This window comes from Beta vulgaris, chromosome 7, assembly GCF_026745355.1.
Source record: "Beta vulgaris subsp. vulgaris cultivar EL10 chromosome 7, EL10.2, whole genome shotgun sequence".
Lineage (NCBI taxonomy): Eukaryota > Viridiplantae > Streptophyta > Magnoliopsida > Caryophyllales > Amaranthaceae > Beta > Beta vulgaris.
The window spans coordinates 9,295,447-9,320,568 of NC_079208.1; the positions used below are offsets into that span (position 1 = coordinate 9,295,447).

General features: G+C 33.9%; 1 protein-coding gene across 1 annotated transcript; it reads right to left on the minus strand.

Moving 5' to 3' along the window:
* Nucleotides 1-1,120: 1,120 nt before the first annotated feature.
* On the minus strand, nt 1,121-5,647 carry LOC104908830 (hypothetical protein). Its single transcript, XM_010697991.4, has 6 exons — nt 5,278-5,647; nt 4,653-4,874; nt 3,442-3,547; nt 2,756-3,089; nt 2,208-2,492; nt 1,121-1,633 (listed from the first exon to the last, which is right to left on the minus strand). The coding sequence occupies exons 1-6, from the start codon at nt 5,429-5,431 to the stop codon at nt 1,496-1,498; spliced, it is 1,239 nt and encodes a 412-aa protein (XP_010696293.1). The 5' UTR covers nt 5,432-5,647; the 3' UTR covers nt 1,121-1,495.
* Between the last annotated feature and the right edge of the window lie 19,475 nt (nt 5,648-25,122).

Genomic DNA, 25,122 nt, shown 5'->3' on the forward strand with positions numbered 1-25,122 from the left:
AGTGGGTAACTTAAATATTTTAGAATTTATCAAAGTGGGTAACTTGAATATGGAAACTGTATAGCTCTCAAAATATGTCTTGATGCTGCTTTTAGTAGAATGTAAGAATAGACAAGAGATCAGGTCGAAGCTTCTTGAAGTGGCACATTGAGTAGCTTCGAGTGTTGTTTTCTCTCTTTAAAACACAAATTACAACTTGGTTGCTAGTTTTAGCGATCGGCCTAGGCCCTATTAAATAGGCAATGTAGCTCAATTAACATAAAGATAGGTTCAAGTTTAAAGAGTTTTTTTTTTTTTTTCTTAACATGATCTTCAAGTCTTTTCCATCTGCTTGTTTCTCTGCCTTCTGTCTCTTTACTCGTCTATTGGTCTACTTTGCTTGCGCAAACATCATTTGCTCCACTAACATGGTAATTTGCTATCGGCTTCTTGTTGATGCGCATTGGCCTGCTTGGCGCCACTCAGCTAAAGCCAAACTCCTCCTTACCACCCAACCCCAATCCTTCTTCCCTGGATTGAACATGGATGTCCCCCTTGGAAGACAATAAGGTATCATTAGAGCAAAGCTAATGCGGTCATCATTTTCTCTAAATTGTAGAAGTAGCTCTTTAAGAATATAAATGCATTGCATGCGAAATACTGCAACTGCCAACTGATAGGACGTTGAAGCTGGTTGTATCTGTGGTGGTGTGGGTAGAACGTTGATCACAGATATCTGCGATAGTGGCGGAGAAGTGTGGAGGATTTCGGGGAGATTCCTGTTGCAAGTGCAAAGGTGTAAGGAACCAAGATGACCCACGTTGAGTTAACTTACGGTAGCAAAAACGAAGAATGACAACCCAAAAAGTTGAACCAAACGTTTCCAAAGGGAAATAATAGAGTTGTTATACTATCCTTTATTTGAATTCCCCATTTAAACATCTTCGTAGTCTTTAGCTTGAAATGAGCTATTCCTTGGGTTCCAAAATCATCTTTTATTTCACTTTTAAGAAATAAAGAATTAAAGATATTCCATAAAGCCTCTAAATCTCATCATTTTACTGAACAATTATCCTGGGATTTACATCTTAATCAACATATCGGTATTACTAGATACGAAGTAAATCTCAGTAAAATTAAATTTAAGAAATATGTAAAAACATATATTTTCCCATATATTGCATGCACAACAAAACAATGTACAAGCAAAGCATAGTTAGCAGGATGCATGCCTTTGGTCAAGATCCTTTCTGCCTCTCCCTTGATGAAAGAGAAGTAAAAGAAACAACCTACAACATTAAAGAGCCGGCACTACATTTTAACCCTACTCTTCTTTGCTCCCTCTCTCAGTTCTCTCTTTCTTCTTCAACCCATCAGTAGCCCTCTTCTTCCTATCTTCTACGTACGATAGCGAAGAAACTATACATTATGTCAGTACTCAGTAAGTAGAAATAACACTTTACAAGTAAATACAGTACCCTAGTGTAATATCATGTACAGATCCTCAGGCATGCTATCACTCCCAGCCCATCAACGTGTTCCATACCCTCTCTTCGATTTTGTTCCTGGAAACCGATAAGCAGTCCCCTTCCTGGAGCAAGAACCGATACACTTCAAATTCGCGGTGCTCAATGACGTGCCTCCCTATCACAGCCTGGCATATTTCAGCAAGTAATTTTACAAGTGGTATGAATATATGGTAGAAGGAAGAACACAAAGAAATAGAAAACCTAATTGCCATTCATGCACGAGAGTTAATACTGATGAACTTTTTTCAAAAATCTATCTATTTAAACAGTGAAAGATGATCATTAAAGAACTATGTTACTCGAACTCTTCATTTTACCTCAAGTACCTACTTATGTTGGATCCTCAATACTCCAACATGGATGTAGACACTTGATTTTGGGACAAAATCATAATATAATTTCAATAAAATAGCCTAGTTGGACACTTACCCATGTCCGACACGAGTATCCAAGTTCGAGTAACATAGCTAAAAGAACTTGTCTTTCTCTTGTTTTTTCAACAAAGCTAGGAGGAAAAGAACCAAAGAAGATTTACACTACGTCACCTTTTTGCCATCATCTGATAGTACGATGTCAAGATATGTTCATCACTTAATTTTTAAGAAGAATATTTCCTCTTTAATGTAAAAATGTGAGGGTGCACAGCTACACTTCTAATGTAAAGAGCAAGATAAAATTGATTAAGATCACGGTGAGTACCGAAAAGATGCATAAGTTGAGCATTTTCAGAGCAAGGGTGACATCATAAAAGACTCGAGGCCTCCCCCTTCCAGATATCTCCACTGGGTTCGCAACCAGCAACTCTGTATCAGGGCCACGGCTTACAACAGCAACTCTAAGAGGTCGAGCTAGTTCTCTACATAGACGAGAGCGCAAAGCGTTTTGTTTGCTAGAGTCAACTATCTTCTTTCCATCAGCTTGCACAATGAATAAATCAATCTCACAGTTCTTTTTCTGCTTTGTAGTTCCTCGCCCATAAGAGATCTATAAACCAATATAATTAGCAATTGCACATCCATCAGTAACTCTTGAATTTATTCTAGCATAAATACAATTACAATCTTTAACTTTCTTGCACTCCAATTTCACTGCTGTTCTTTCATTAGGCAAATTGATAATCTAAGTCAAAAAACAATCACATGAAAAAAAAAGTAAACTAAGTAGTCAGATAATTTGGAGTGAGGGAGTGACAACTAACAACCTAGCATAATCTATAACTCACAAGGAGTTATCTGCATTTGTCTCACCTGGATGTTATAATCCTTGAACGTCCGCATCAGATCATAGAGTAGACCTTTATAATCCCGGCAAACAATTTGGACAAGAGTATGAGAAGGACTAAGAGAGTTATCCAGTGTGATAGATGCACAGTTTGTGAAACTAGTTCCATTACGATGTTTATCGGGTATCTCGAAGTTGAAAGTTTCATCCGTAATTACAGAAGGAAGAAATGGAGATGCTTGTGAACAGGCAGTAACTTCAAGGTCAACCTTTTCTATGTCACAGATCACAGCATCTTCCAGGGTTGCTCTTAGATGCTCTTTTGCATCCTCTTGTCTCTTTTTTGTATGCAGTAATTCTCTGCACATTATGTATCTCTGATCATCAGAAAAAGCTCAAAATTTAGACGAACAAGAAGTCAGCTATAAATTCTCTAAACATGGATAATAACAATAATTAGTTACTTTTTAACTCGAAAAAACAAATAAGCAAGATAATTACGCAGTTTTAAGAAATCTCTTCAAAATGGAGCTTTAAGAATCTCTTAAAAATTTAGAAATATGATATATTTAGGATTTAGGAAAGCAGGCATACAGAACTATTTCCTTTTATTTTCATTCATCACCACTGTAAAATAGGGGACATATTAGTTCTAGGAAGAGTATACACTAGTTTTCACTTTTCACATAAAATGAAGGGTAGTCTTCTAAACCTGGTGTCTGTGATGAAAAAGAGGTCCAACACTTTCCCATCTGGAGTTGTGGATACCTTCACTTTTTGTATATTAAGCTCAAGTTCACATAAAACTTCAGTGATATCTGCCATGAAACACAGATGATGTAAAAGTCAGAAAAAAGCACGACTTACCTCGAAGAACAATTGGAAATCGATACTTTATAGACTACTGATTTGTGGACAATAGTAATGCTGCAAATGCACATTCAAACACATCAAAGATTCACTTTTATGACAGTTGTCTAATTTATCTATTAGTTCCAATATCATTTTGTCCTACAAGTATATTTACAGTCAGAGATGCACCTGTGACATCAAGAATCCACATTGGTTGGTTACCTCACCTTATGAAGGAATTCGTATTACTCCCTCTGTCTCAAATTATTGCTCCATATTCCGTTTTTGGGATGTCTCAAACTTTAAGGTCCATCTCTTCGGGAATTCGAAACAAATTTCTCTTTACTATTTCTATAAAGATGAGGTCCACACTCAACTGCCAACTCTTTTCTCATACTTTCCACTCTTTTAATAAAATTTGTGCCAACTACATACGGAGAACAAGACCGAGTCACGGAGGGAGTACGTCATCATTTCTCTTCCTGTTAAAGATTTAAGTTTCATATCTGCTCCGACAAACTCCATGAGATTCAAGGGAAGAAACCAAGATTCCAACTTTAAACAAGATAAGGGATCTTGATCCTCAAGTACTATAAACAAGATAAAGGATCTTGATCCTCAAGTATGCTGTCACAAAAGATAAAGACCTCAAAAGATTCCATCTTTCCTTATATAGCACCGAGGATTCGTTCTCTTCACCTGATTTTCACTTATTTGAATTTGACTAATTTAAAATTATCTGTAACTTTTAGAACTAATTATAGTTTTGATTTAACCTTTTTTTTTGTAAAATAAGTGAAAAATTAGGTGAGAACAACATATCCTAAATCTTAGACATATAAAACAAACCAAGGGTCCATCAACTATTCAGCATACCATGAGATCAAGAATCAACATAAAACTTGCAAACAAAGTTGAAGAATAAAGAAAATATTGCAGCAAAAAAGTAGTTAGTTATGCATAATCATAGAATAGAAGGGAAGATCAATATACCAACAACCAAAAAAACTCCCATAAATTATATATATACAGCATAAATAGCAAAGTTGGATAAAAGAATGAAAGATCTACCATGTAAAAGACCTCTTCTATCATGGCAGCATAGCTTTAATAAGAAAATATCAGGAGGTTTAGGTGGCTGCAACAACTCTGTTCTATAATAAGACATCCCAGAAGCTGAGTAACAAGAAGGGCATACTCCCACCAATCTCTTCTTCACCAAACCCCACTTTGTTGTTGCCTTCCCCACTACCCATAACACTATGTAGCACCATTTTCCATCTGTTGCAAAATCTTCATCACAAAAACAATCAACAATTAAATGAAAAATCAAAACAAACAATATAGACAACAATATAACATTTCTTTACTAAAACCAACAAATTATTGGGTTAGAAACATAAAAAAAAATTATGGGTTAGAAATATATATATTTTTTAAAAATCAACCATCAATTGGAAGTCCAAAAGAAACAATATAAACACCATTATCACATTTCTTAACTAAAACCAATTAAAGATAAAAAATATTATATGGGTTAGAAATATAAAAAAATTAATCATGCAATGTACTAACTATGATCCAATATGTAGTAACATATATTGTTACCCATAAAAAGAAATTGACCAAATTAAGGGTATATTAAGGTTACATGAAAAGAAGTTTATACATTTTTTGTTTGTTTATAAAAACTGACCTACTCTGGTAATGTTGAATCCAAAGAAGAGGAGGATGCGGCAAAGATCACAAGCTAAACCAAGTTTATCAGGGCAATTTACAGTGATTATGGTTGGATCTCCTTCTTTCTCTGGTGCTTTAAAAATTACAACATCATCTTGTAGTATACACATAGTTGTTCTTACTAAAAAATTTCAAAATAAAGTATACAAATTTTGTTATGTAGTACTAATATTTCTTAATGGGTTGGTCTAAAATTAAGATAAGATCATAAAGATAGAGAGGAGAACATTAAAGTTATCCATTTTTAGGGGGGCCTAAGGCTAAAAAAAAACTATGGAAATTAGGAATTAAAGAGAGAGGTGAGGGGGGAATGCAAATGAGGACACATGTGATTAAGGGATATAAAGAGAGAGAGAGGTTGAGGTGGGCTGCTACTTTTCTTGTAAAGTAAATTTATTACTTGTTCATAGTATCAAGGTGGCTGATGGTGACACACTCCCTCTCACATCTTTCTCATCCTCTATTAAAGTCTAGTTTCATTCATTGTCAACACGTTGACACATCTAAGGATAGGAGTTAGCTCAAGTGGGTATGACACTTCACCTTTGTCCTTTTGGTTAGGGGTTCGATCCTTACTCCCAACATTATATTGGGGTATTTCCTTAGCATGCTATGCATGCCTTACTAGTCAATGTGTTTGTTTGCCATCTTATTTATTTACTCTCTCCGTTCAAAATATAGTTTTCATTTTTATTTTAGGAGTCAATTTTAAAAACTTTGACCAAATATTCTTACTAATATATACAAAAAATATATTTATGCGAGGTCTTGTTAGATTCGTCTCAATGTATAAATTTGTAATATCAACTTTTTATATTTTTTACCAATAACAAATAGAAGATATCGTAGGTCAAATGTATATCTTGGAGACTGCAAAATGAACGCGAACTATATTTTGAGACAGAGGGAGTACAAAAAAGTAATTGGTGATTTGGTTCATATATAGAACAAATAATTTTTTTTAAAATCTCTCTTATGTAAAAAAAAAACTTTAAATCTATTAGTATAAGGCTATAAGAGACAAAGAGTTATGGTTTTCATTCTACAAATTTACTTAAATGCCTAACTAAATTAACTACGACCAAAAAAAGATAACCAAAGTCAAACTCATATATAAAATTAAAAAATTAATTTAAATTTTGAATACAATTAAGTTATAATTGAGCCATCAAAAAAGGAACATGAATTATAAGATTTAGTACATTTCTGATGAAAAATAAAGTAAAAAGGAATATTACATCAATCAAACTTCTTATCAATCAATTTACAAACACAATCAAGTATTACATCAAAACGAAAAAATTCAATAAATTAACAAACTGGAATGATTTATTTAACACAAAAATAAAACATAAGAAATTCTAAAGAAATTCACTTAACATTCTTTTATCCTTTATCAAGTTTAATATTAAAATCCTAAAAGAAAGAATAAATAAAAATAATAATAATAAAAGGGTTAAGTGATATAGACTTAACCTACAAAATTTAGCCAAAAAAAAATCTAATGTACAAATTTTTACCCCTGTTTATATCCAAAAAGGCTAAAATTTATGTTTAAAAAAAAAAAAAATCATGCACGGAACACGTGCATAATTTGCTAGTAATATACATATTCATCGAAAATAAGTTCTAAATTCAAATTTATAGGAATTTTTGCAAAGTTGTTTGATTAGCAATTGAAAAAGTAAATTTTCATGGAAAATTTCACTTGCCTAGGGGAAGTTAGGTAGGATCTTATTAGAGACTCATATTAACATATACTTACATAATTTTCAACTTTTTATAATTCTTACTTAGCATTGGTAAGCATGTCGAGAGAAGCGTGTCAAGTATATATTTTGAAACAGGGAAAGTAATTGTATATTCAAGTTTCATAATATTTTTGAGTCGAGTTATGAGTTGCTCAACTCTACTCGTTAACATCTTGAGTCAAACTCAAGTTCAATTTGAGCTTACTCGAGTCGAGTTTTAATCAAGTTGATCTTGAGCCTATTTCGACTCCATTCTCTTTGACCAACTTGATCTTAAGTTACTTAGAGCTATCTCATCTCATTACTCCGTTATACATATCCCTAAATAAATTCTCAATTCCCTTGTAATTTAATTTAAAAAATTATTAGAACCCTCCCATCTCGTACCTCACGCCACCACTAAAGCTTTACAAGGGACACACATTACTGAAACCTTCATCTCAATCTTTCTTAATGCATGTTAAATTCGGGAAAATCAAGAATATATAGTGTTAAGTTGGTAGTTTCGTATGAGAAATAAGATAATTTCACTATGGAAAAAAAAAGGAAGGACTACGCTTTTTTTATTACGCAGCCCTTCTATACAGTAGGGCTGCACTTTTAAATAAAACGCACCCCTTCGTTAAAGTAGGGCTGCATTTTAATAGAAAAGCGCAGCCCTCCACATAGAAGGGTTGCGCTTGTCAAAAAAACGCAGCCCTACTGTAAAGAGTAGGGCTGCGCTTTTTAGACAAGCGCAACCCTGTTTTGTGAAGGGCTGCGCTTGTCTAAAAAGTGCAACCCTACTTTTACAGAAGGGCTGCGCTTTTTGGAAAAGCGCAGCCTATTGGGCCTTAAATTCTTTATTTACCCTAGCCCGTTGTTAAGAGTTGAAATCCCCTCTCTCTCTTCCCATTTCATCTCCTCAAAAAAAACCTGCTTGCTTCTCTCTCACCCCCATCTCGTCGGCGTTCGTTTCTCTCTCTCACCGGCTTCAATTCGTTCATCGGCGTTCCACCGTCGTTCTCACCAAGTTCAACTCCGTCGTTGGTTTTCCTAATAAAAGAAGGCGGGTTGGCTGTTCAGAGCTTCTCAAATTGGGAGTGGATTCCAGTGTTTTGAGTAGGCTTAATGGCCCCAGATTTTGTGAATCGCGATTTCAGTATAATGTTAATGCTACCAAATCTGTTGTCAAGAAAAAGAAGCAGAATTCTTCTGTTAATCACAAGAATCAAGATGACTGGCGACTTAAAAAATGGTTCCAGTATGTTGTTTCTTCTTTTACGAATTCCAGCTTTTGATGATATTGTGTAAGCATATTTATTTTGTTGATGTTTTTGTATGTACAATCTGAGTTGGATATTGATCGAGAAGAGACGGAGATGTTGAAACTCTTCAGATCTATAATTTTAGGGTTTTTTTTTTCATTTTCGTTTATTTTTTTTTTATTTTTTGTTCATTTTCAGATTAGTTTATTTTTTTAGGGTTATTTTTTTCATTTTCGTTAATGTTCAGATTTATTCAGATTAGTTCATTTTCAGATTTATAATTTTAAGGTTATTTTTTTCATTTTTTGTTCATTTTTGTTTTTATTTTCGTTGCAACTCTGAAGATGTAAAATCTGTGCTGTAATCATAAGCTATCTATACTGATAATGATATGTCTGTTTTTTTTATTCATGTTCATTTTGGTTGCAATAACTAGTGGCTAGCTGTAATATATAGTTAAGTTTGGGTTGTCAAGTTTGGTGATCCACTTTTGGTAGGTGTGTTTTGAGAGTAAAAAAATGCAAAAAAAAAAAAATTTCTTAATTTTTTTTTTGGGTCAAAAGGGATGCGCTTTAACAAAAAAACGTAGCCCTTCATGTTTAAAAGGGCTGCGCTTTTTCCTAAAAACACAACCCTTCACTTGTAGAAGGGCTGTGCTTTTTCCTAAAAACGCAACCCTTCACTTGTAGAAGGGCTGCGTTTTTAGGTTAAAAGCGCAACCCTTTTAAGCATGAAGGGATGCGTTTTTTGTTAAAAGCGCAGCCCTTCGTTGTGAAGGGCTGCGTTTGAAAAGCGCAGCCCTACTTAAAAAGTGAAGGGCTGCTATGGAAAGGGCTACTGTCAAAAAACGCAGCCCTACGGGCCTTTTTTAGCGCAATCCTTCCTTATTTTTCCACTAGTGATTTTGTTACTATAAATTAACGACTCTAAATCAAAACTAACTAAGGGTTATGGGTCATTTATTAAAGTTTCTTTGAGTAGAATAGTTCCTCTTCATCATCAAGTATTGTATTATTGAGTAGAAATTGATTCAAAAAGTCACAGTTAAACAATATTTGCCTTATTTGAGTTGACTTGAATTAGGTTGAGAGTCATTGATTTTGTCATAAACACATGAAAGTATAAGTGCACATGACTATAGTGAGGTCTCTCAAGTTTGGTTAAATCAGCTTGGGGGAGATGGTTTCTGGTATGATTGAAGATTCAATTGCGTTACATGACAGGCTATGCGGTTTTGTTCGAGATTGTTTTGATGCTTGGTTTGTGTAGTACTTATGCCTTTGCAGTTCATCGTTTAGTCCCATATTGTAGGGCATCTTTCTTTTCCAATGTCTATGTTTAATTGCTTGAGGACAAGTAATGGTTTAACTTGGGGAAGTTTGATGTATCATATTTTCATATAGCTTTTAATTGCATTTAGGTTGCATTTTAGGAGCATTTAGGTGCATTAATTACATATAATTACTTAAGTATGTGAAATATTACTTCTTTTTGCGTGTTTTCGGTGTTATTTGATGAATTTCAGGTATTGAGAACATAATTGGTATATGATTGGACAAGGTTGAGTATCAAAAGCGATTGGGAAGAGGATGCATTGATAAGGATCACTATGGATACCTCTGAGTGCAAATTGGAGCCGAAACGAAGTTGTAATTTTATGAAAGAAATATGGAAATTGAGTCATGTATACTCTTTTCTCCATAACTTTTTGAGGGATAATGATAATGATTTATTCCAGCGGCATTGGAAATTAGAATTGAAGAGCTTTCCAATGATAGGTTGTACGACCCAAGGCGAGTTATATTATGGGAGATTGGGTTTGGATGTTTGCACTATCTTCTGAAGCTCGCTATGCATACACAGATTAGTTAATTCCACCCTTTAATGATTTAATTGACTTTCCATATCTTGTAACTTACTTTTCAAGTTATATTATGTTACTTAGTCATTAAACCCTATTTGAATTCAATCAGTTACCTTTTCCTAAGCCCACAAGGGAAAACTATAAAACCCCCCATAAAGCCCAATTTTTCCCACACAATTATCTTCTCTCTCCTCCTTTTCTTTGCTTTTCTTTCGATTTTCTCTCTATTCCTTCGACTCCTCATCTTCGGCCAACACCTGACCGCCGCCCAGCCACCGGCTGCCGCCGTTGCCCTCCTTTTTCCTGGCGTATCCTCTTCTTGCTTTGGTTATTTTCTTCCTCCTCAAGTTAGTTTAATGCAAAGTTTGTATTTTTAAGATTTGTTATAATATGATTATGTTTAAAAGTTATAGTTTGATGATTTAATTATGAATCTACGATTATATGATTTATGTAATGAAGAAATTAAAATTTAGATTTACTTACTATGCTTGAATTAGATTTTTAATTATCAAAGCATGGATTCTTAGGGTTTTATGAGTTGGAAAATCATAGTAGTATATTATAGTTTGTAAAATTGAGTACTCTTATAATTATGATTATGTTTAATTATGTTTTAAAGGAATTTTAATACATTATAAGTTGTTGGAATTTTTATTACTATACTTATAATGGAGTTTTATTTATCAAAGTATGAGTTTTTAAGAATTTTTAGTGACTAGTATAGTAGTACTATACTAGAAAGTATTAATAATTGAAGTTTTAATGATGGAAAAGGTTTTTAAACACTTTTAAAGAGGGTTTAAAATATTTTAAAGTTGCTGGAAATTATTTGAGTATATATATATATATATATATATATATATATATAAAATATAATTATATATATAAATAAATAAACAAATAAATACACACACACACATATTAGGAATCACTTCGTGTGGACTCTCACACACTTTCTTCTTCTTATATTATAGACGTGATATTTAGTTTTCTTTAGAGTGTTTCTTGTTGTCATCTAAGACTCTACCTTTTTTCTACTAATTCAAGTATTTATTTTCTTCATATTTTATCTTTATTTTTTATTATGAAGTTTTACGTACTATTTTTCTCTAATCTGATTATTTATTTCAATTATGCTTGAGTAGTTCTTTTATCTATGATTAATTATTTCGAACCCTAGTATTAATTAATTAATGGTTATTTCATTAAATTTCCAATTTAGTTTGCTTCCAACACTATATTAGGGATGATTAATATTGTTATTATTGCATTGTCTTGATCACAATGGGAGTTGAGTTTTGACGAATTTGAGCATTTCAATTAAGGACATCAAATTCTCCATGAGAGTAGGTAGAATAGATAGAAAGTTAGAGCGATGTGTTTAATGTCTTTAATGTGCATGATTCCATGAGTAGTAGGCTTGATTGCATATTAGGAAAAGCCATAGATACCTGAGAGAGGTTTGTAGTACTTTTATATGGAGTACTTTTTCTTGTAAACATTTAATTGATTAGTTTGGGGTAAGAATTATTATTATATCAATACATGCTAGTAGGGATAATTAACTCTAGAATATTTTATTTATACTTACATAGTTGCACCATTTGCTTTTTTACGTTTGACAAGACATTTTTTTTGAATGTTAATATCTCTAATTGCGTATAGGCAAAAATTACAAAAAGATGATAATTGAAATTCTCATATTAAGACGAATTTAACAAGATCTTACTTGACTACGTTTTTTCTTATATAATAGTGAGAGAATGCTTGTTAAAGTTGGTTGATATATCGTGACCAAATAACAAATGGTGCAACTATTTTGAAACGGAGGAAGTATATTGATTAGTATAGTTTAGTTGGCCATTATTGATACTAGTCTTACATGCACGCAATGCGTGCGATAACGTGTCATAATATACGAAGTAGAAAATAAAATGAATTGGGTAGACGAACCGTCTTTATATTTTGTTTTTTCAAAAAACTGATGTTCAGTTTAAATATCCCCAATTTTTTTTTTCTTTTATTCCTTTTTCTATTTTTTTGGTGTCCCTCGTGTGCTGCCTTATATAATAGAGATTAATCTCCTTTAATGTTATCATAAATTAAAGGCTAATGATAGAACAACTTTCTATATGTAGGATCGATCCTAACTTACCCTACTACATAGTTAGCACTTAGCAGATTAGTTAAGTTATTTATTTTTGTTAAGTACGTGAAACGTCTATCAATAATAGTATTTATTTTAAAATCGATAAAGTATTAAAAGACTAGCTAATATGAACCTAGTGCACACTAATTAGTGTGCACCCGATCCATATCACGTGAGTTTATGATAGTAATGATTACACTTTTCAGTTTTTGCCGCCTTCAGTTTTTATCTCTCCTCAGATTTCCTCAGATTTTCTCTCTCCTCATAACTTCTTCCCACTACTCGTTCTCTTGTAACTTCTGCATTTTGTCTCTCAATAATAACTTATCATCTTCTTTGCCCTAACTTCTTCATTTTCTCTCTCTTCAAGTTCAATTTTGTGTAATCTTCTCTGCCCTAACTTCTTCATTTTCAGTTATGTGTAATTTTCTCGCTTGAATTTAGTAATGGGAAGGAAGACGATCGATAATCGGAATTTTCCAAAACGTAGAGGTTTGCGTTCATCTCTTAGTGATCGTGCAAAGGAATCGGAGTTTACTAGTGTTAGTGGAACTGCTCATACTGATGGTAATTATGTTGTTGATTTTTGTTTTTACTATAATTTCTTATAATTTTTGGAGTTTTGATGTTTTTAGTTTGAATTACTCTTCGTTCATTTTTTGTACGATTCTTATTGTTTGCATGATAAATTTATGTTGGTTTTTCTGCGATTTTGAAGTTATGATTTTTTCTAGTTTGAATTACTCTTCGTTCATTTTTTGTGCGATTTTTATTGTTTGCATGATAAATTTATGTTAATTTTTGTGCGAATTTTGGAATTCTGATTTTTTATTGGTTTATTATTTTTGTAATAATTTGTAATTGTGTTATTTCTGTGATAATATAGTATATCTTGACATGACATAGTTTATTTTGTGTTTATATAGTGTATTGTAATTATACTACTTTTTATTAGTCTTGAAATGATAGTGTATTTTGAAATGATATAGTGTGTTTTAATATGATATAATGTATTTTAGAATGATATAGTGTGTTTTTAGATAGTGTATATTGATATCATATAGTGTGTTTTGACATTATAGTGCATTTTGAGATGATATAGTGTATTTTGATATAATATAATGTATTTTGATATGATATAGTGTATTTTGTGATGATATAGTGTATTTTATATGAAATTATGAACTAACCATTAAATTATATGAAAATCAATCAATAAATTACCATCATAAAGAAACTAAATCATCATAGAAAATTATACCATAAATTAATTAACACTACCTAATTTATACAAATTTACATCTCACAATTTCAACATTCACAAAAAAAAAATAAACAACAAACTAACTAAATGCATCAATCACTTATCACACATTACAAATTCAAAAATTCACATTTATATGCAAATATTACAATTAATATCAACCAAATAAGATTTTAAATATAAAATTTAGGAATTAGAAAATGAATAATGTAAAAGAATTAAAATTTGAATTATGTAAATAGTTTTACAAAATTACAATAAATCAATAATACCTGACGGCTGACTGACGCGGTGACCGGTGACGACTGATGAGGAGGCTGCGGGGCGCGGTGCCGGTGCAGCGGTGCTTGATTGCCTGTGGCAGTGGGCTGGGCAGCAATGAGAGTGTGAGTAAAAAAAAAATTGAGCGTGAGAATTGGAAAGGAAGGAGAGAGAAATTGATAGTTTTTAAAATTAAATGATTGTTAATAATTTTAACGGTTTTTTCACCAAATACCCCTGACAAAAATATTTATTCACCAAATACCCCAACTTTTTTCAAAATTCACCAGATACCCCTAACTTTTAAAAATATTCACCAGATACCCCAAATTTGTAAAAGAAATGACGAATAAGGCCCTTAATGACTAACGGCGGTTAACTCCGTTAGTCATTAGTGTTAATTAACCCTAATTAACCCTAAAAAACTTTAACTAACCTAAAAACCTAACTACTCCTAACCTCCCCTCCCTCTCTCCCCTAACCCACCACCCCCAACAACCTCAGCTACCCCAGCCACCAAGCTACCCCAGCCACCAACCCCCTCCATCGTAGCTCCCCCTCCCTCGCTCGCAGGCGCGCCTCCCCCTCCTTCGCTCGCAGTCGCGCCACCCCACCACCCGCAGTCAGAATCGCCCTCTTCCCCCAACCCTCCTCACCCAGGCTTCGCTGCGACGCAACACATCACCGATGCATCGTCACCCTCCGCCTCTGCGACCAACTTTTTTGCGGTGCACATCGGGTTCTCTAGCCCGTTTATTGGCTACTCCTCTTCCACAACAAGAATGTCAACCTTTAGCGTCCGCAAAAATCAGACGCTAAAAACACGGAATCGGATGCTAAAAGAATTAGCATCCGTCAACGGACGCTAAAAGTCGGATGCAAAACCCCTGGTCGCTAATACTTGGATCAGCGTCCGACAGGCGGACGCTAAAATTTTAGCGTCCGATTTTTCCATTTAGCGTCTGATTTTCAGACCCTAATTAGCGTCCGACTTTTCAGATGCTAATTAGCGTCTGAAATGACAAATGCTAATTAGCGTCTGAAAATCAGACGCTAAATGCAAAAAGCGGACGCTAAATGTCCAGTCCAGTGCAATATGCCCTGTCCATTTAAGTAGCTAGTTTCATTTTCTCTTAATACTGTGAACACAAAATGAAACATAAATGGACACAAAATGAAAAGAAAAAACATTGGAATTGAAACATGAAAATGAAACATAAATGGAAGTACTTCTTATTAATTATTGTGGTAAATACAACATATTTTACATCCCTCAGTAATATCTAGAACAAAATTACTTGAACTAAAATGTTAAATAAAAAAATTTACATCAACTACAATATGAAACAAAACCAATCTCTTCTCATATGGAAGACAGTATTTCAAAAATACTTCTATTCACTTATCAAAAAAAATAAAATACATCTATTCAACTAATATTTGGATTCAATCTCTTCAAATAATCCTTGAACACATCTGATATGCAACCACCAAGATCTGCAACCACCAAGATCTGCAACCATAAAATTAAAACAACAAAACATTAACACCAAAATTTAACCCAAGCATAATTAAATGAGATTAACCAAAATTAACCAAAAACAAGAAAAATAACCAAAGATTAACTGAAAAATTAATCAAATCCGAACTCCATAATCAAAAATCAGAATGACAAAAAATAAGTACGAAACATCAAAATCGAAAATAAATTTAAAAAAAAAAAACATAAAACGAAATTAAAAAACCACAAAACCCAAATTTTTTTTTTTTAAAATCAAACTGAAATATATACAAATACTTTATAGCGGAAGATAGATTTTTTTTTAGAAAAAAAAGGACAAAGATGTTCTTAAAAAAACTTAGATCTACCATAATACTAACCCCTAAAACAAAAAAAATATCGAAAAATATATAAAAAAACATTTTAAATGAAAACCCCACCCACCTAGAAAACCCACCCACCCCACGAACCAAAAAACCAGAAAACCCACAGGATCTTCGATGCTGAGCGGAGATCTTCGATGCTGAGCGACGAACACTTTCGGCGGCGACAAAAACCCACAGGATCTTCGATGCTAAGCAAGGATGGCAGGGATTCGACAATGGTGGTTAGATCCGAAGAGGGGATTTAGGGATCTAGGGTTCGAAGAGGAGAGGAAGGGGGGAGGGAGGGCTGCGTAAGTAAGAGAGAGAGGGGAGGGAGGGCCGCGTAAGTGTGAGAGAGAGAGAATGAGGAGGGAGTTAGGGTTTGAGTGAGAGAGAGAGAATGAGGAGGGAGTTAGGGTTTGAGTGAGAGAGAGAGAATGAGGAGGGAGTTAGGGCCGCGTATATGAGGAGAATGAAAGTAAAGGGCTGCCACGTGTTTGAACGGGTATATGGTCGATTTTATTTTAATATGGATTATAATTAGCGTCCGCCTTTTCAGACGCTAATTAATCAAAATCGGACGCTAATTATCGTCCGATTAAAAGTCGGACGCTAATTTTCGCAAAACGGACGGTAATTTGCGTCCGCTCCATAGACGGACGCTAATTTTAGAAAAACGGACTCTAATTTGCGTCTGATTGTTATCCGACGGTAATGTTGAATTTACCGTCCGCTTACGGTGCCGGACGGTAAATTCAGACGCTAAAAGTGCGCATTCTTGTTGCGTTCAGTGGTACCTGGCCTGACTTCTCCGACGAACTCGCGCACGATTTTTTGGACGGCGCAGGGAGGTCAAATCTCGAGCCCCCCCACCCTCGAATCGAATAAATGTGGGCTGATTTTTCTGGGTTTTCTCTTGAACCCGTCATCACCATCACCATCATTTTTCTGGGTTTTAATTTTTTTTTGGATTGATTAATTTATGATCTAGGTTTTCATTATTTTTTGGGTTGATTAATTTCAATCTGGTTTTTTACTTTTGGTTTTGTAGATCTGTTTGTATTGTGGTTGATTTAGTGGTGTTGTGTTGGTTTTCTGGTGGTTGATTTGATGGTGGTAGTGAAGGTGGTGGGTGATGGTGGGGTGGTCTTTGGGCAGAGATTGGCTGGGTTTTTGTGGGTTGAATTTGGGCGAATTCGGTGGCTGCGGGGGAGGGTAGGGGGTGGGGTTGGTGGCTGCGGAGGAAGGTAGGGGTGGGTTGTGTTGGTGCTGCGAAGGAGGGGGCTGGTGGGGTTGGTGTCGGTGGTTGCGGGGAGGGGGGCTGGTGGTACTGGGGTTGGTGGTGGGGTGGTGGGTTAGTGGGGCTGGGGTTGTTAGGGGGGTGGGGGGCTGGTGGGTTAGGGGAGAGAGGGGGTTAGGGTTAGGATTAGTTAAGGTTAATTAGGTTGACTTAGGTTAATTTGGTTGACTTAGGGCTAATTAGGTTGACTTAGGGCAAAGTTGTAAATAAACACTAACGGAGACTAACGTCCGGCAACTTTTGGGGTATCTGGTGAATATTTTTAAAAGTTAGGGGTATCTGGTGAATTTTGAAAAAAGTTGGGGTATTTGGTGAATAAATTTTTTTGTCAGGGTATTTGGTGAAAAACCGTAATTTTAATTTAATTTAAAACCTGATAAGAATTGGGAGTTGGGAATTAAATTGGGGACCACTATTATTAAAATGATAGTGTTGATGTGATAGTTCTTTGACAGTGTTTTGGATGATAGTGTATATTGACATCATATAGTGTGTTTTGACATTATAGTGTATTTTGAGATGATATAATGTATTTTTACATGATATTATGTTAGTGTATTTGGCCATGATATAGTATGTTTTGACATTATATAGTGTGTTTTAGGCTGATATAGTGTATGTTCTGTACAATTATTTTTGTTGCAGAGCACGTTGGACATGTTGTTAGTAATTCATCTATTGAACATCAGGATGGAAGAAGTGATGCTGCTAATCCTGGTGTTAGTGAAGGAATTAATTATGCTAAAGTTCCTAGTAATGAAGGAACTGATGCTGGTAATCCTGTTGTAACAAAAGAACCAACAAAAAGCAAGAAGAGGGTAAAAGGTGTAGCTCAGAAGGATACCTTCCAAGCTCCAAAGAAGAGGAAAATATGCATTGATGCTCAAGAAAGGAGGGTCAACCTGTTCAAAACTACTTGCTGTGGTAAAAGGTTTTGTGAGCTGAATGAAGCTTTCAGGGTTGAACAGAAAAAAACTGTTATTGAAATTGGTTTTGGATCTTTGTTGGATTTAAAGATTTCCAAGACTAATAATTCTTTAAGTCCATGGTTGGTGGAGAGGTTTGATGGTGGTTCTGGCATGTTTAAGGTTGGTTATGGAAAGAGTTAAGGGTTAACCAATTTGATGTGTATGATGTGCTTCAGTTCCCTCTAGTTGAAGGACATGATATTCTTTTTTAGCCCCAGTTGCAAATAACACACTGGATTTGAGGCTTGTTCTTGCTGTAAATGAGGTTCGGAGAATTCCTCGTTTGAATTGGTGTAAATATATTTTAGATAGGTTGATGCATGCGAATGTTTTGTTCAAGAATTCACTGTTTGCTAAAGGCACTAGTAGAATAAATGCTATTTGCTGCGGTTAAAAAGTGTCCTATTGCTGCGGTTTTGGGTGCGCAGCAATTAAGGGCGCAGCAATAGGTATTAATTAAAAAGTGTCCTAGCACAAAACCGCAGCAATATTATCATTTTTTATCAGATTTATAAAGCATATTGCTACGGTTTCTAGTAAAAACCGCAGCAATATACTATATTTAATAATAAAAAATGAACATATTGCTGCGGTTTCTTGGGAAAACCGCAGCAATAGGTACTGTACTGGTAAATTTTTTTTTTTTTTTTTTTTGCATTTTGCCATCAAATTTGAAAGACAAAAAATTTAAAAGAAAATAAAACACTATTGATTAATAGTGATGACAAAAAATTATTATACAAAATTTAAAAACATAAAAAATACAATATAAAAAATTATAATACCAAAAAAACTACAAATATGAAATGACATATGAATATCATTAATATAAAAAAATAAAGAAACTAATTATATAAATGATATAAAATAAAATGAAAAAACTAAAAAAATAATTATTACAACTCACTTACTAATTACAAAAAAATAATAAAAACAAAAAATTAAGAAACTGACCTAAAAAAAAAATCCTAAAACACAAATCTAAAAAAAGGAAAAATCAAAAAAAAAATCCTACAACAATCACCAGATTTGATGAAACGAAAAAAAGCAGAACAGCTCTGATGAAACGAAAAAAAAATATGTCGACATTAAAAAACGAAAAAAAAAAGAAAAAAAAAGAAACGAAAAAAAAACAGAACAGATCTAAGGAAACCAACGTCGACATTCACCGTCGACAATCACAGCCACCATTTCGAACGACCGGCCGATGAAGGAGAGTTTAAAAAACGAATCAAAACCAACGAAATCACCAGCCACCGTCGACATTCACCGTCGACGTTCACCGACGAACCTTCCCGGTGCCAAAGAACCTTTGCGCGACCCTTTTCTCTCTCTCCTTCGATCTACTTCTCTTCTTGTGGGTTGTTGAAGGCGATGACGGCGGCAAACGAATCTGATGTTGAGACGAACGAATCTGACGTTGCGACGAACGAAGGTCGAATGTGGCGGCGACCGAAGACCCGCGAAGAAGCTACGCGAGGGGATGAGAGGGTTAGAGGAAGAGAGAAGGAGAGAAAGAGTGAAAGGTGCGTGAAATTGATGAGAGGAGAGAGAGAGAGGAAGTGAGCGTGAAATTGATGAGAGGAGAGAGAGAGGAAGTGAGCGTGAAACTGATGAGAGGAGGAGAGAGAGAAAGGAAGAGAAGAAGTGAGCCTTATATATAAACCCTAAATGAGGAGCCTTCTTTGCAAACTAATATTGCTGCGGTTTCCATGTAGGACCGCAGCAATATATTAAAAAAATATTTTTTTAATATATTACTGCGGTCCTACGTGGAAACCGCAACAATATTAGCTGTTCTGGGCCCCACATTTTTTTCAAAGTGTATCCGTTGAACAATATTGCTGCGGTTTTAGGCGGGAACCGCAGCAATATTGTCAATTTCTATTTTTTTATTTCTTTTTGCGTGTTATATTGCTGCGTATAGGTAAAATCGCAGCAATATTACCGCAGCAAATAGCATTTATTCTACTAGTGAGGTGTTCGGGGGCATTATACTGGTTGTATAATTTTATTGCAGCTGATTTACTTCCATCACCTACATATTGGTTATGGGGTGCCTTCAACTCGACTGCCTCTGTTGGCTCATTGGGATAACGAGTCAATTGCCAAGAGAATTCGTCGTGAAGTATTATGCGATAAGTTTGGTAGTAGTTTGCTTGATGAAACTTATCCAATAAGTGCTAAGTTTTACTTCATTGATGACGGACAAGTTGATTTGAGCCGGATGAAGCCGATTCAAAAAAAATTGAAGTTCAGTATGTACCACGCCCTGTATTGAGTGATGATACAGGAAGTGTAGGAAGTAGTAGTAGTGATGTACCAAAGAAGGCTGCGCCCAAGAGGAAGGTGAAGGGCAAGCTTTATATTCAGTTTGAGCTTCCACCAGGAAGTCTCACTTATGAAGAAATTACTGCACAAGCTAAAGATGTAAGTTCAAATTTTTGATATAGTAGAGTTTTGAGTGATATAGTTTGGTTTTATGTGATATAGTGTGGTTTTATGTGATTTTATGGTTATGTGATGCTGGTATGTGATATTATGTTTTTATTTGATATAGTGGTGTTGTATGTGATATAGTGTGTATTATAGTGTGTTACTTGTGTAAAAATTTAGAATAATTTAATATAGTGTATTTTAGACTTATATAGTATTGGTCTATATGATATAGTGTATGTATGTGGTATAGTGTGCGGTTTTAATATTTGATAGTTGTAAAAATTGAATAATGAGCCGTTTTGATATAGTGTAGTTTTGAATGATATAATGTTGTTCTATATGGTATAGTGTATTTTGTATGTGACAGTGTATGTGTTCTGTTGTACTGATGGTGTGTTTCTATTCTGATATAGTTGGTGTTATTTTCATATAGTTAGTCTTTTTTTTCATATAGTGTATTTTTGGTGTTTACATATAGATTATTACAAATTAGTAATTTGTTTTGATTTTTTTAGGAGCTTCATTGTATGTGGTTGCTGTGGAAGAGGGATTTGGAAGCTGTCTCTCATTGCCACATAGATTCATTAAAGAGTTTGAAGGACTCTTACGTGGCTGGCAATCCTCCTTCTGATAATCCTTCCCAAGATGATCTTGACAAAATTTTGTCAAGTTCAATTTATCAGAAGTACTTTGATGAAATGGTATCAATTGCATATGCTGTGATGGATTTGCCAACTGGTTGGGAAGAAGTGTCTAATCTTTCTACTACTGCGTTCCCTAGATTTATAGTGACTCAAATGATCCAGAAGACCAATGAGATGATCCAAAACGTTGTCAACAACGTTTTTTATGATGCAAGTGAGGACATGTCTGTGGAGGAGAGTACATGGATTGTTTTCCAAAATGCTTTGTCTAGGGATCCAACCAAGTTAACTCTAAGGCTGGATGAATATGCAGTTGAGGGTCCTTTCATTCATCTTTCAAAGATGATGAAATATTTTGAAGATGTGATGCAAGATCTCCCAATATTTTTAAGGGAGACTGTTGATTATTGTTCTGAAAATCAACATCCTTTAGATGAGAGATAAATTTTTGAATGAAATTTGTTTAATGTATTGTTTTTATTGAAAATATTCTTACAATTTGTGGCTTGTTGCATTGAAGAGATCTTTCAGCTAGATGAAGTGTTCTTCTCTATCCTCGGAGTGAGATTTGGACGGTTGCTACTGAAATTGTGATGTTTGAATCAGTTATAGATAATTGGGCAAGAATGATGAATATTAATGAACTCAGTCTCTCTTCTCCTCCAAAAAAGTTTTACTTTACTTCTTCTCAGGGTGTAAGAACTTTTTGTAATATATTTTTATGTTGTTGAATTCTTTACCTTTGTATGCATTATTTATTTGTTGACAATATGAGTTCTTATGTTGCAGGCTGCATTATTGCATGTGGTTGAAGATGAAACTGATGCTAAACGCATTGATGAGTTGATCACATGTTGGATGTTTCAAATTCAAGACTTGAATAACATTTCAAAATTGGATGCTGGTGTTGAATTGGTGAGACAAATTCTGTTTTTGAAATTATGATAAAAGCAGTTCTTAGTATAAATTGACAAATATGTAGTGGATTTGTATATGATATAGTGCTTTTAGGTATCATATAGTGGCTTTGTTTATGATATAGTTTGTTTCTTTATGATAGTGTATTTTTATGTGCTAGTGTAGATATATTTTAGACAAACATATAGTGGATTTATATGTGATATAATGTGTCTGTATATCATATAGTGTATTTCTTTATGATATAGTATTACACAAACATATAGTGCATTTCTATGTGATATAGTGTGTTTGTATATGATATAGTATTTTTGTTTATAATATAGTGTTATTATTTTTATAATATTATGTTATGATGTAATTATTTTTATTCTCATCTAGTGAGTTTATACTTCTATTCATTTTGTAGTTTTTTTTTTCCCAATTTTGCTTAAAGGAGCTAATTATTTTGTCTTGTTTGTGCTGGACACAAAGAAAAAAACTATTTTCTATATTGATAATAAGATTTGGGATGATGATAAGGAATATAAGAAAATGATGGAGACTCTGAGTTCAATCATTGCTGATGGAGTTTCAAGTCTTTTCCAACATTATGAAATCCCACAATCTCAAGGTGATGATATGGGTTTATGGGGAATGACAAAAGTCAAAGGAAGCTGGAAAAAAGGTGCATATGATTTGGATTGTGGTGTGTACATACTTGTTCATATGCTACTTTTTGAAGACTCGGAAGAGTTTGAATGCCCATATTTGAATGATGTAAGTTTAACATAATTATTTCTAACCATGTTATCTATTTAAGTTTTTTTATATATAGTTTCTTACTTATTTAATTTATTTTCAGGAGAAGATTAGGAAAGCAGCAAGAGTCTCCTTGTGTGGTTGCATGATTTTATCTGATCTGAATAAGAATAGAAGTGAGCTTGTGAAAAAGGTGATATCATTCAGATCAAAGAGATTAGAGACTGTTGCTTTTATTGAAGAAAATAAAAGGAAGAAATCTGAAGAGAGTAAGAGGATTGAAGAGGAGTTGAGACAGAAAATGCAGCAGGAGAAGAAGAACAAAGATGTTAAGGATGGAAACAAGAAGAAGACAGGAAGGAAAAAGTTAACCGTCAAATTTGCAAAGTAACTATATTGATGTATTTGATTCATGTTACAAACAATGTTACTAATCTAATAGTAGGTTAGGGTTGACAGTTGGTTTGTGTTGATATAATAGGTTTACAAACAATGTTTCTTTACGTAATTGTGTAGTCTTGATTGATTTTACAAACAACGTTAGTAATCTAACAGTAGGTAATGTTCCGTTTTCAATGATATAGTGTAGTTTTCAATGATATAGTGTTATTCTATATGATATAGTGTATTTTTACTTGTTAACATACAAAGTATTACAAATTAGTAATTTGTTTTGATTTGTATTGGGTTACACAACATGTTTGTGTAAATTTAATGGGTTTACAAACAGTTTTTCATAAGAATTATTTATATAATGTACTTCATAACCATATCCTTTCAAAAAAAAAAAAAATGCACATAATCATATAGTGTACAAGTCTTATTTCAAACTCAAATGATTAAAAACATTGCATAGTTCTCTTGGTAAAGTATTTTAGAACAAATGCTCTTTTGGAGTTATGCTTCCAAACTCCTTGTGTCTCTTTTTCCCTTTTTTGATGCCTTCTTGTATGAATCATAGTGTCCTTTTATTCGTTTGTTATCTCTTCCTTTTATGATTGCTCTATCTGGATCAAAAATTGTTGGTCTTGGTGCTGATTCTTGTGCATTGTTTTCTTGACTTTCATTAGCTTGTAATGCTGCAGCTGCTTTTTGTAATGCTTTCTCATGAGCTTTCACTAGTAGAATAATTGTTTATTGCCGCGGTGATATTGCTGCGGTTTTAGCCATACGCAGCAATATATCACATAAAAAGAAAAGAAAAAATAAAAATAACCATATTGCTGCGGTTTCCGAAAACCGCAGCAATATGGTTTCAACAGAAATTTTTAAAATTTTTTTGATTATTTGACAAAACATATTGCTGCGGTTTCTGACAAAAACTGCAGCAATATATAAAAATAATATAAAAAATATTATTTGACCATATTACTGCGGTTCCTAAAAAAACCGCAGCAATAGGATTTTAATATGATATATAAAAGCTAGGGTTTCCTCCTCCTACTCTCTCTCCTCTTCACCCAGATTGTTTTAATTTCGCGCCTCTTCCTCTAAACTCTCTCTCCCTCTAAACTCTCTCTCCTCTTCATTCAGTTTCCACGTTCTTCATTCCTCACACTCTCTCATCTTTCTTTTCCTCTCAATCTGTTCTCTCAACTCACGTCGGTGACCCACGAAACCAACGACGTCGGTGACCTACACTCTGTCACCATGCCGGTTGTGCGACAACCACCACCGTCGACCGTTTTACCGCGACAACCACCAACGCGCAACAACCACCACCGCGCGACAACCACGCTTCTCCATCATCGACCGTTCGAAGTTTTAATGCGAGGAAACCACCGTGACGCGAAATCGAAACCACCATGACGCGACAACATTGAAAGATGGTGATGGCAGAGGCGACGTTCGAATTTCCGGCAATATCTGTTTTTTTTTCTTCTTTTCGTTTATTTTTTTCTATTTTTGGATGTGTAAATTTTTATTTTAGGATTTTTTTTATTTTCAGTTGCTTAATTTTTTAATATAGTTTTGTTTTTATATACTTTTTTTTTGTTAATTAATCATTTAGTTATAACCATTTTTTTATTTTTGTTTTTCATTTAGATATTTAATTAAATAGTTTTAATCATTTTTAATTATTAAAGTTATTTAATTTCAGTATTTAAGAGCAGAAGGGTATTTTGGTCATTTCACCAAAAGAGTATTTGAGTATTTCCACAAAGAAGTATTTTAGTATTTTCAAGAAAGTATTTTATTAATATTAGTAGGAAGATTATTTGGAAATTTATCATCAAATGTATTTTGGCAATTTGATGAGTAAGGGCATTTTGGTCTTCTACCCAAATTGGCTACCACTATAAAAAGGAAACCCTAAAGTTTCCCATCTTTTTCACTAGCCACTTTCTTCAAAAAGGAGTAAGAAGTTCCTTTTTCTCTCAAACTC